Source organism: Stegostoma tigrinum, chromosome 24, assembly GCF_030684315.1.
Source record: "Stegostoma tigrinum isolate sSteTig4 chromosome 24, sSteTig4.hap1, whole genome shotgun sequence".
Classification (NCBI taxonomy): Eukaryota; Metazoa; Chordata; class Chondrichthyes; order Orectolobiformes; family Stegostomatidae; genus Stegostoma; species Stegostoma tigrinum.
This window is the reverse complement of record NC_081377.1, coordinates 6,862,234-6,875,174: the sequence shown is the minus strand read 5'-3', so window position 1 is coordinate 6,875,174 and position 12,941 is coordinate 6,862,234. Positions and strand designations below refer to the sequence as shown.

The window sequence follows — 12,941 nt, the reverse complement described above, 5'->3', positions numbered from 1 at the left end:
CCCAGCTGGTCTGACAGCATCTGTGGGGAGAAAAACAGAGTTAACATTTTGAGTCAGATATGGGCCTTCTTAGGAACCAATGTGACTAGTCATATCAGACTTGAAACATTGCCCCTGTTTCTGCCAGACCTGTTGAATTTTACCAGCATTTTCTGCTTCTCTTTCAGGTCTTCAGCATCCACAGTACCTTTAGATTTAGATTTAGATTTAATCATCACATGTACTCAAGTGCAGGAGCGTGAGAGAAGTGTATCATGTCGCAACACACAGCACCATCTTAGCTACAAAGGTACAAAAATAGAGATTATAAGGTGTAGAGCTGGATGGCCCGAAACATCAGCTTTCCTGCTGCTAAGATGCTGCTTGGCCTGCTGTGTTCATCCAGCTCTACAACTTGTTATCTCAGATTCTTCAGCATCTGCAGTTCCTACTGTCTCCAGGTACAAAAACTCTTAGTAATAAAAGAAACAAGGTCAAAAAGTTAAGCATTGCCTTCTTGGAAGAAGTAAAAAAAAATAAAGAAATAGGGTAATAGTTAACATTAAAGTCCTCAATATAAACTAGAAAAATAAACAAATAAGATTAAAACTTCAACAGTCTTTCCTGAGTCCTCTGCTTAGCTCGCTGTCTGGGAGATCTCAGCTGTAAATTCTCGATAGTGCCACAGACACTGGAGGGACTTCCCTCAACACTCGCTCTTTCCACATTGGGCCACAATGCCCTCGCCGCTGCAGATACCACTGCTACCCCTGGAATATGCCCGGGTTCGCCCACTGAGAGACCGCCAAGGGCTACCAAGAGACCCTTCTGAGAGATTGCCCAGGGGAGGTCTGGGCCGGGAGGACACCTCGCTGGCTCCGTACAGAGACCAAGAGTGAAGACAAAGAGAAAGAAAATGAAAGAAACAACAAAAGAAAGAGAAAGAAACAGATGGATCAGACAAGCTCTGGCTGAGCATCCTATGCCTCCCTGCCCTTTAGGAACATCTCTGCTTTGACCTTAATGTTTACTAAGGAGACTAGTATTGCACTGTGCCCTTGAAATGAGAAACCAGGGTTTTAAGAATAGTTATGACGACTGTTTGCAGAAACCAGGCCTCAATCCTTTGTATTTAGAAGTTTGTGGGATGATCTTATGATGATGCTTAAAATATTGGCAGGTTGGCTCAGTGGTTAGCACTGCAGCCTCACAGCACCAGGGACCCGGGTTCAATTCCACCCTCGGGCAACTGTCTGTGTGGAGTTTGCACATTCTCCCCGTGTCTGCATGGGTTTGCTCCATTTTCCTCCCACAGTCCAAAGATGTGCAGGTTAGGTGGATTGGCCATGGGAAATACTGGGATAGGTTGGGGGATGAGTCTCAGTGGGCTGCTGTTCAGAGATTCAGTGTGGACTAAATGGGCCGACTGTCCTGTTTCTACACTGCAGGGATTTTAGGATTCGGTTGGTAAGATTTGGAGAAACTGCTTCTACAACTGAGGAATCTTGAGCAAAAGAAAAACCAGCTAAACAGGAGTAAAACCATGGTCAAGACATTTGTTCAAGCGAAAAGGTGCTAGTAGAAGCTCTGCTCTTACTGTGTCTGGGATGCAGGGAGACAATTTAGAACCTTGGAGACAGAGACTGGAAAAGTTTTGTTGGGTAAGCAAATGAGGGATATAGAGCAATAGTATGTAAATGAGTTACGATATAGATTACGCATGATCTGCTTCAGTAGCTTGAGGCTTGAGGGGCTACGATGTGTAGCACAGTACCTAATTTAATACTTAAGAATGAGCCTTTGAGTTAATTTGCACTGCATTGTGGGCCTGTTCATTTTATTTTTGTATGGGAATTTCACACGGATGCACAAAAAATTCACGCATGACTTTGACTCAATGGAATTCCTAATCTCAAATCTGAATCTGGCCAAATGATTGATATGACCAGGATGAATGACAGGAATGAAGCAGGACCTGAATTTCAAACTTGTCACAAAGCTGCAGCACTGGGCTTTAAACTAGGGCTTTAAATGTGGAGGTCACAAGAGAAACAAACAAGAAAGCATCTTTCAGTGTAACCTGACACTATCAAAAAGAGAGTTCCCACATGGTTACCATCTCTACAGTATTCCATTTGCTCTGGATTGACTTTGAGCGTTTGTCTTTGTTAATTAATGCAGAATGGCTGCTTCATAACTAAAGCAAACAGCTCAATGAGGGCAGTCTGCAATAGTCTTTAATTTCTGTTTCGCCTGCATATCATCAAGATGTGGTAGATGGACTTGTTGACAGTATTATTAAACAGCACTTCCATTATGACAGCCAGCTCACCTTCAGCTTCACCAGAGCCATTCAACTCCTGACCTCGTCACAAATTTGATTCAAACATGGGCAAAAGACTGAATTCTAGAGGTGAGCTGAGAGTGATTGCTCTTGACTTCACAGCTACATTTGACCGAGTGTGGCATCTAGGAGCTCCACCAAGACTGCAGTCAATAGGAATCAGGGGGATAACTCTGTCCTGGTTGGTGTCATATCAAAAAGCATTTAGAAGTGTAATTATTATGCCAAGGCATACAAGGCTCTGGGCCTGGTGCTGAGAAATGAGATTAGAATATTTAAGTGGTTGTTTTTGACTAGCATGGACACGATGGGTTGAAGGGTTGAACCACTGGCTTGTCATATTTTAATGACATTACCAGTACTGAATTCCCCACAATCAACATTCTGGTACTTACCACCACTTGTTTCAAAGGCAGTTAGAGATAAGCAATTATTGAAGGCCTGGCCAGTGACATCTATGTTCCATAAATAAATACAAAATGTTTCAGACCAAAGAAGTGGCTCTGAATGACTGTGATAGTGCTGTGCAATGTAACACCAGTGTGCACACAGCCAGGTTCCACAATGTGATAACAACTAGATCAGCTGTTTAAGTGTTCTTCATTGAAAGATGAATGCGCATACCATACAAATTTTTGACAAGTGAAGAACTGCTCTTCTCTTTTCCAAATAATGCAATGGTATGCAATACTGCCACTTCAAATGGTGAGGCTGCAGCTTTAGAGACAGAACCTCTACTTACCCAAAAGACATCACAACACTGCAGCAGTACAACTTGTTTGCAAGGCACTGGAACGGGGTTGGAACCCATGGCACATACCTCAGAGGCCAGAATGCTATAGACTCTACCATGGCTGACTTGAACTGTCGAGACATCCTGTTATCTGCCAGACCGATGTCCATTGAAATTCACAGAAATTATAGGAGGGGCAAATTCTGACATCCATGGTCACCCTTTTAAAACCAATTGGCCCATGGTGGTTTGAAATGTCCTTTCATATACCATGCAGATATTGGCCATTCTGTCACTCAGTTTCCTGAGTGGTTGGTTAGGGAAATGTTGGTTTTTATAACTGGGTGGTTCACCTCATTTCGGGTGAAAAGTGCAGAACCTGTTATAAAAACTCCTCACAGAATTATTGCAGGAAAGAGGAGGCCATTCAGCCCATTGTGCCTGCACCGGTACTATTCCCTGGTGCCAATGTGCTGTCCTTTCCCTATATTCTTTACCATCACTTCTATCCAAATAACCATCTAATGCCTCTCTTGAATGCCTCAACCACATTTCCAGGCAGTGCATACCAGGCCCTAACCACTCTCTGTGTGCACGAGTGTTTATTCATATCACTCTCACTTCATTTACACATCACCTTAAATCCACTCTCTCGTTGTTTTGTCTTTTATGAGCAGAAGCAGCTTCTCCCCATCTATTTGATACCGCCGGCTGCTGATTTTGAAAACCTCTATCAAATCTTCTCTCAGCTTCTTCCTTCCGAGGAGAACAGTTTTAACTTTTTTGATCTGTTCTCACAACTGAAATTTCTCATTCCTGGAATCATTCTTGTAGACTGCTTTTGCGAAGAGAGACAGAAAGATGTACAAGGCAAGTTTTTTCACAGAGGGTGCTGGGGGCATGGAACTCGCTGCCAGGAGAGGTAGTGGAAGCAGATACCATAGTGACCTTTAAAGGGCATCTACATGAATAGGATGGGAATACAGGGATACAGTCCCCAGAAGGGGAAGGGGCTTTAGTTGTGATGGGCAGCATGTTGGTGCAGGCTTGGAGGGCTGAAGGCCTGTTCCTGTACTGTAATTTTCATTGTTCTTTTGTTCTAGAAAGAAAACTCAACGCGCTGAGAGAGTGTTGGTCTTTATTTCAAAGATGTGGAAGCTCTATTGCAGTGACAGAAAACTCTAATCGGGAATACTGTGCTCAAATCTGAGTGATGGCTCTCAATAGGTTTATGCTGGTTTGAGAGCAGGCACTGTACAAATCCACTAGACTGGCATCAGGATCTACAAAGGGTTAAGTTAAGAAGATAGCTTGCTTAGACTAGTGCTGTATTTCCTTGAATATGGAAGATCGAGGGATAAACTCAAGGTATTTGAGATGATTAAGGGATTTACAGGCAAGTTGAAGCAAAATTGTTTCCTCCTGTGAGGAGTCCAGAACAAAGGCAACATAGCCTTCAAATTAATAATTATCTTATTGAAACATATAAGCTCCTTAGGGGTCCTGAGAGGACAAATGCAGAGAGGTTGTTTACCCTTGTGACAGTCTAGGATCAGAGCGCATACTTTGTGATGTGCAGGTGCCAGTGTTGAACTGGGGTGGACAAGGTCAGAAATCACATGACACCAGGTTATAGTCCAACAGGTTTACTTGAAAGCACAAGCTTTTGGAGTGTAGCCTCTTTGTTAAGTGAAGTGAGAGAGAAGCACACACAGAATGTATAGGCAGAGGGAGAACATTTGTATACAAACACAAATGGTGTGAGTTCAGTGCCTGCAGGAGTGGATGAAGAGGCTCCAAAGTCCTGAAGCCCAAAGGAAACATTTCCGTTCATTGTATCTCATTGTACCTCGTTGTATCACAGTGAAGGGTCTTACAGCATTTTAGGTGCTACATACATGGTGTTTCAGTAAAAAAAAAAGTGGTAATGCAAAAGCAGCTTAAAAGGATCAGACCGATTGAAAGACTTATAATCTCTTAATTCACCCGTACTACAGCCCAACTCTCGCTGAACCAACGTAACAGAAACAAAACAGAAAGTTACATGTGAATTTAATTCAACCATTCTACCACTGGTTATCTATTAGTTGGAACATTGGAACACAGCAGTCTTTACTGCTAAATTCACCACACCCAACCTCAAATAGCATGCACACGGTCTGCTGGTATGTCAGACTTAAAAATTCAGGTTGAATTTTAATTTAAGATCATGCCTGCCTCTTCAGGTTGGTGTGGGAGATCCCTTCAGAGTGATTAAAAGAAGATTGGGCAGATTACAAGTTGCGGATCCAATGTACTTACTTTGACCAATGTCATAGGAAACAGAGAAATTACTTCTTCATTATGGAATAATGGGTTTCATAAAGTATCTGTTTATGTGCCATTTCATTTTAAAGTTGTGGATTTGGATGCTCCTGCGATGTTATATGTACTATCTTTCTCTTTTTTGTTCATATTCATTCAAAGTTGGGCATTTAATGTCCATCCCTAGTTGTCCGAAAAGTGCAGTGATGAACCTGGTTTATGACCTGTGACAGTGAATTGAAATAACTGAATGACTTGCTGGGCAACTAACAGTCAATCACACTGACTGAGACTGAAGATCAGATCAGGAAAGGTTGGTAGGTTTCCTAAAAGGATAGTAGTGTTGGAATTAAAGTCAAATTATTGACCTGGTTAGGAGCTTGGCTAAGGAGCAAAAAACAGAGAGTCGGGATAATGTGCGGGAAATTTAAATGGCTGGATGGGACTAATTCAGCTCTTTTGTCGATGTTTGAACCGAGGCTGTAATGAGGTCGAGAGCTGAATGGCCCTGGTGGAACTCAAACAAGGCATCGCTGAGCAGGTTATTGCTGAGTAGGTGCTCCTTGATAGCACTGTTACTGACACCTTCTATCACTTTCCTGATGAATGAGAATAGACTGATGGTGTGGTATTGGCTGGGGTGGATTTGTCCTGGGCAATTTTCCACATTATTTTCCACACTGGCAAATACTAGCATTGTAACTGTACTGGAACAGCTTGGCTAGGGGAGTGGCAGTTATTACAGCATAAGCCTTCAGCATTATTATTAGAATGCTGTCAGGGCCTGTAGCCTTTGCAGTATCCCGTGTCTCCAACCATTTCTTGATATCACATGGAGTGAATCGAATTGGCTGAAGGTTGGTAGCTGTGACGCAGGGGACCATTGAAGGAGGCTGAGATGGATCATTCACTCAGCACTTCAGCCTGAATGTTGCTGCAAAAGCTTCAGCCTTATCTTTTGCACTGATGTGCTGGGGTCTTCCATCATTGAGGACGGGGATATTTGTGGAGCTTCCTCCTCCAGTGAGTTGTTTAATTGTCAACCACCATTCACAACTGGATGTGGCAGGACTGCAGGTCTTAGATCAAATTTCTTGGCTGTGGGATCGCTTAGCTCTATCGATCACTTACTGCTTATGTTGTTTGGAACATGAGTAGTCCAGTTTAGTAGTTTCACCAGGTTGACACCTCATCCTCAGGTATGGCTGGTGCTGTTCCTGGCTCGCCCTCCTGCACTCTCCATTGAACCAGGGTTGATCCCCTGGCTTGATGGTAATGGTTGAGTGAGGGATAAGCCAGGCCATGAGGTTACAGACTGTGCTGGAGTACAATCCTGCTGCTGTTGATGGCTCACAGCACCTTGTGGATGCCCAGTCTTGAGTTGCTGGACCTGTTTGAAATCTGTCCCATTTAGCACAGTGATAGTGCCACACAACACGATGCAAGTTATTCCCAATGTGAATGTGGGACTTTGTCTCCTCAAGGACAGTGTGATGGTCACTCTTACTGCTACTATCATGGGCAGATGCCACCGCAGCTGGCAGATTGGTAATGAGAAGGTCAAGTATGTTTGTCCCTCATGTCATTTCCCTCACCACCTGCTGCAGACCCAGTCTAGCAGTTATGTCCCTTAAGACCCAACCAGTTCAATCTGTAATACTGCTGCCCAGCCAATCTTACTGGTGGGCATTGAAATCCCCCACCCAGAGTACATTTTATGCCCTTTTGTGAACATCACTGGTTAGACTAGCCTGTATTTCCCATCTCTGACTGCCCAGAGAGCAGTTAAGAGCCATCCACATTCCCATGGATCCAGAGTTAGTGTCAGTATCAGTGGGCTGTAATCAGAGGTCTGGGTTAAGCCAGACATCTGGCTAACTGAGCTAACCATGAAAGTTACCCTCATTGAACAAAATCCTGTTCCCAAAAGAGACTTGTGTTCAAAATTGAAATGTTCTAAGCACCACAAAATGATAATTGTTGCAAATTAAAACCCCGACCATGATCAGAATACACTTGCATAAAATCTTAATAGCAATCAGAACATATAGCAGCTTTTATTTAGCTCAGCTCAGTGTAGAGACGTCAGCTCAAGGGAATGATTCCAGCACTATAAGGTGTTTAATTATGAAGGCAGATCCCACAGACTAGATTATCTTGAGCACAGAACATTGACAATGCAAACTTAAATCAGCAGGATACGACTTGCAGAGTTCCCCAGGATTCTATACTGAACATTGCCTTACTCTTTGACTTAGATGGACATCCACAGATCTCAGTTTGCTGATGATACTAAGTTAGGTGTCAGGGAAAGTTTATGGTGGGAACAGAAAACTGCAAAAGGAAATTGATAGATTAGATGAGTTGCAGACAACTGTGGCCATTGGAATTTAGCGTGGGAAATGTATGGCTGTACCATTTGGGCCTAACTTCTGTGGTAAGAAAGCTGGGATCTATGAATGAGCAGAGAGACTTAGGTGCACAATATTCACTACAACTACAGGGCAGGTACAAATAGTAATTTTAAAGGCCAGTGGCCTTTTTTAAGAGTTGTAAAATACAAAGAGATGGGGGTAATGTTACAAATAGCTCTATGGGGATCTGGTTAGATCACATCTGGAGATCTGCAAACAGTGCTGGGAATTGCGTATCAAAAAGAATAGATTGGTTTCAGAGACGGTGCAGTGTAAATTCAATTCAAAAATACTACAAAGGTTAACGTATTTGGCGTATAAAGGCAGGTTTCATGGACTTGATTAAAAAGGATTAAGGAATGATATAATTGAGACCTTTCAAGAGAGAGGGACAGTCTAAGATTAAGGGAGATAATCTTAAAATCAGATCGAAATGGCAATGGGTGTGGAGAGCAGGAAATTTTTTTTACACAAAGGGTAGTGGAAATCTGGAGGTCTTCCAACTGATTTTTATTTATTGGACTAACAAAAAAATGGTTACAAGAGCTATGGTGGGGAGATGGAACTAGGGCATGGATTAGCCATTATCTCATTAAAAAGTGAACAGTGCAGGCTTGAAGGGCTGAATGGCTTCCCCAAGTTCCTGTATTGTGGAGTTGCAGATAGACAGGACAGTGAAGAAAGCATTTGGTATGCTTGCCTTTAATGGTCAGTGCATTGACCATAGGAGGTGGTAGGTCATATTATGGTTGTCTAGGACATTGTTCAGACCACTTTTGGAATACTGCACTTAAATCTGATCTCCCTGCTAAAGGAAGTATATTGTTAAACTTGAAAGAATTCAGAAAAGATTTACAAGGATGTTGCCAGGGTTGGAGTGTTTGAGCCATAGGGAGATGCTGAATAGGCTGGGGCTATTTTCCCTGGAGTGTCGGAGACTGAGGGCTGACCTTACAGAGGTTTATAAAATCATGAGGGGCATGGATAGAGTGAATAGCCAAGGTCTTTTTTCTTTGGTGGGGAGTCCAAAACTAGAGGGGATAGGTTTAAGGTGAGAGGGGAAGGATTTCAAAGGGACCTCAGGGGCAATATTTTTATTGAGAGGGCAGTGTGTGTATGGAATGAGCTGGCAGAGGAAGTGGTGGAGGTGGGTACAATTACAACATTTAAAACGCACCCAGATGGGTATATAACAGGAAGGGGCTAGAGGGATATGGGTCAAATGCTGGCAAATGGAATTAGATTAATTTAGGATATCTGGTCAGCATGTACAAGTTGGGCCGAAGGGTCTGCTTCCATACCTTATGACTCTGTGACTTGATAACTTCATTTTTTCTCAAAACAGTTTATAGCATTCTATAAAGTCTTTCACTGAAAGATCTTCTTTTGGAACTGCTTTTCATTGAGCTATGTGGAGTTTGCTACAAGGTCAAATTGGCATAAGGATCTGACAGTTGTCACGAAAATGTAACTTCTCCATTGTGTCTAATGATATGGAAATTTTATCTATTATTAAGATTTAAGGATGTTTAAGTTTTTGAATTTTCAAAAAGGCTTTCAAATTTGCAAATGTATTAATGGGATATCACTGTTTCAGAAAGTGGTGATAAACTGCCTTGTTAATGCTGTATAGGGCATGAGCACACTCACAGTGCCGTTAGGAAGGAGTTCAAGGATTTTGGCCCAGCTGATGGGGGGAAAGGCAGGAAGGTTGTGTTGTGATCAATGTTAGCTTTGATCCTCGTAAATGCTGGAGCTCGCTCGAAAGATTGTATAACCCACCCCTGCTCCTCTGTCAGGCAATCTCACCAACTCATAATGGATGGCTTCTCGGAACTTGCGGTTAAACCCTGAATAAGAGACGGTACTTACTTCTGCGGATAGAACGAGGCCGTGTATAGTTTTCACATTCAACAGCTTGAGATGCCACTTCCTGTAAAACACAAGCTTCGGTTCGTACTGAACACTCTCAGTTGCTGATATTCTGAATATAGTAATTGCATGTTTCCAACTCCCACTTTTACCACAAAAGTCTCCACTGGTAAGTAATTAGCGTGCAGCGGAGGGTACCAATATTTACAAATCTTTTCTAAATTTGGCTATAGGATGTGGACATCACTGGCAACACCAGTATTTATTGCCCATCTTTAATTACCCGTGAGAAAGTGGTAGTGATAACAAAGTGTGAAGCTGGATGAACACAGCAGGCCAAGCAGCATCTCAGGAGCACAAAAGCTGACGTTTCGGGCCTAGACCCTTCATCAGAGAGGGGGATGGGGAGAGGGTTCTGGAATAAATAGGGAGAGAGGGGGAGGCGGACCGAAGATGGAGAGAAAAGAAGATAGGTGGAGAGGAGAGTATAGGTGGGGAGGTAGGGAGGGGATAGGTCAGTCCGGGGAAGACGGACAAGTCAAGGAGGTGGGATGAGGTTGGTAGGTGGGAAATGGAGGTGCGGCTTGAGGTGGTCCACCTCAAGCCGCACCTCCATTTCCCACCTACCAACATTATCCTGCCTCCTTGACCTGTCTGTCCTCCCCTGACTGACCTATCCCCTCCCCACCTCCTCATCTATACTCTCCTCTCCACCTATCTTCTCCTCTATCCATCTTCAGTCCACCACCCCCTCTCCCCATTTATTTCAGAACCCTCTCCCCATCCCCCTCTCTGATGAAGGGTCTAGGCCCGAAACGTCAGCTTTTGTGCTCCTATCCAGGGATATGCAGGCTGAGTGGGTTTGCCATGGGAAATGTGTGGGTAGAGGGGTAGGGCTAGGTGGGATGTTCTTTGGAAGGTTGGTGTTGGGCTGAAAGGCCTGCCCCCCACACCTGAGGGGCTGTATGATTCTGGTGGTACAAAACATGGCTACTGTTGAAAGAAGGCTAGGGAATTCCTGTGGACCATTGTGTAGATGGTACACATTATTTGCTGGTGGGTGTGAATGTCTTTATGATGACCATCATTCACTATAATTCAATGTAACTGTTTCTTGTTTTTCTCGTTTCATTAAAAATGTATTCCTTGTTGAGTTTAAGAATCTTCACCAGGTGAAGATTCACTAAGACAACAGAAACATTCGATTATCAGCTTTGGGAAGCCTATTGGAGAATGTTGTCATGTCCTCTACCTGAGTGCAACTTGACCTAAAACCATTGAAAATGACTTAAACAGAAAGCTTTGCTGATGCATTTAATGGTGGAATGAGCGATAGTTTCCTGGTAAATTAAATGTTCTGCGATAGGAAGAGAGTTAAACTGTGGCTAAGAATATGCGTGCAGTTTGAAGAGGCTCTCTGAGCAAATACAACCACCAGAATCTCAGAATTCTGACTGAGGTTGGGACCTGTTTCGAAGCCAGGGTTCGATCCAGCAAATTGCATATTAAATTGGCAAAAAAAAAGTCCTTATTGGAAACATGAAACAGTTCATTTTATGCACATCTTGCTTAGATTTAAAGTTCTCCAGTCTTTTGCATCATTGAATTACATTCACAATGCATTGACTCCAAGAGAAATAACTGGGTTGACTGACTGCACATAAAATATGATGCCTCGTGCACACACATCCAGCATCTGAAACCCTTCAGACAGAAGCTTAACATCATCCAACACAACGCGCCATATTGGTTGGCACCTCATCTACCAACAGTCCCAGCATAGCACAGTGGCAGCCACGAGAGCTCCAACTACAAGGTGCAATGCAGCAATTCATCACAGCACCTTCAAAGGCATGTTCCAAACATACTGACACTCCCACCTCAAAGGACAAGTGCAGCAGAACTTTCTTCTACTCATTCACAGGATGAGGGTATCGCCAACCAGGCCAGCATTTTTGCCTTAATTGCCCAGAGGGCAGTTAAGAATCAACCACATTGCTGTGGGTCTGGAGTCACATGTAGGCCAGACCAGTTAAGGATGGCAGTTTCCTTCTCTGAATGTCTCAAATGGACTGCACTGGTTCAAGAAGGCAGCTCAACACCATCTCCTCAAGGGTATTTAAGGATGGGCAATAAATGCTGACCCAACCAGTAGTGTCCACCATCCCATTAATAAACAAATACAAACCGACTAAAATCTGCTAATGACCAAGCTGTACTTGATGCAGTGATTGTCATGAGGTCAACCAGGTGGTCCTCAGAGAATATGAGTTCCCAGAGTGGGACTGTTAATCTGGCCCAATCAGGGAGCCCTGGCTGACAGATATAACCTGGAGCGTCAGAGGTTCTGCTCACACTGAGAGCTGGCTCTGAGGGAGCTGGATCAGTGACAAAGACTTTCCATGTGTAAATAAAAGAAGACTTAGTGACAGGATACAAACCTCAGTGGAGTTATTTCAGTGGTGATGAGAGTGAGATTAATGATATAACCAAGCAAAAGCGCCTACTAGCTGAAGCCTAGTTGGACTTCAAACAAGCACAATAACTGGCTTTATGATTGGAAAATGCAGCGCATGAGGTGTATGAGTTGTAGGGCATTCTAACAGAAGTGGATATCCTCGCCAGGCTGACTGAGCTTGCGGAACACTATTTGAGTGAAAGCAATTGCACAGCTTCTCTCAGGACATATTCTGATCAGAAGGACTCTGAGTCAGCCCACAGCAAAACCCCAAAACAAAGTCAAGCCTTGGCCAAATGGTTAAAACTTTCTTCAGAATCCGGGCTGGCAAACCATTGTAGTTGTTGCCGAAATGTAGTATCGAGACAGAAAAAGAGTCCCATTAGACCTAAATTAAGTAAAAGAATTCCTAGGCAGTATCCAAGAGTGTGCACACCCTGGAAAATCCACCTACATCTGGGTTGGAACAGTGAAATTGCTTAGCGACATCCAAACTAGAACCAATCAACATGAACATCTGGCTAAATAGTCTCCTGATTCTAATGGGGATCGATACTGGTGTGGCCATTTCAATGATCGCAGAGCCAGTTTTTAACAGAATTCATTCTGGACTTCAACCCTTAAGTCTGCACAATAACTCAACTAGACCGAACCTACACCAGGGAACCTTTGCTGATTAGGGGTACAACTTCAGTTCCAATTTCTAAAGAGAAGCAGCTGGTTCAGTTACCAATGACTGTAGTAAAAGACCCGGGCCCAAGCCAAACAGGGTGAAATTGGTTGCGAAAGATTCACCAAGATTGGCTTAACATATTTAGCTTAGAAAATGGTGGCCTG

At 43.4% G+C, this 12,941-nt stretch overlaps 1 protein-coding gene across 1 annotated transcript in view; it reads right to left on the bottom strand.

The window, feature by feature from the left end:
• sh3d21 (SH3 domain containing 21) overlaps positions 1-12,941 on the bottom strand; it is a 112,447-nt gene that overhangs the window by 82,653 nt on the left and 16,853 nt on the right. Inside the window, exon 3 of the mRNA XM_048558265.2 lies at positions 9,647-9,707. Coding sequence (XP_048414222.2) covers positions 9,647-9,707 — 61 coding nt within the window. The remainder of the gene's footprint in view (positions 1-9,646; positions 9,708-12,941) is intronic.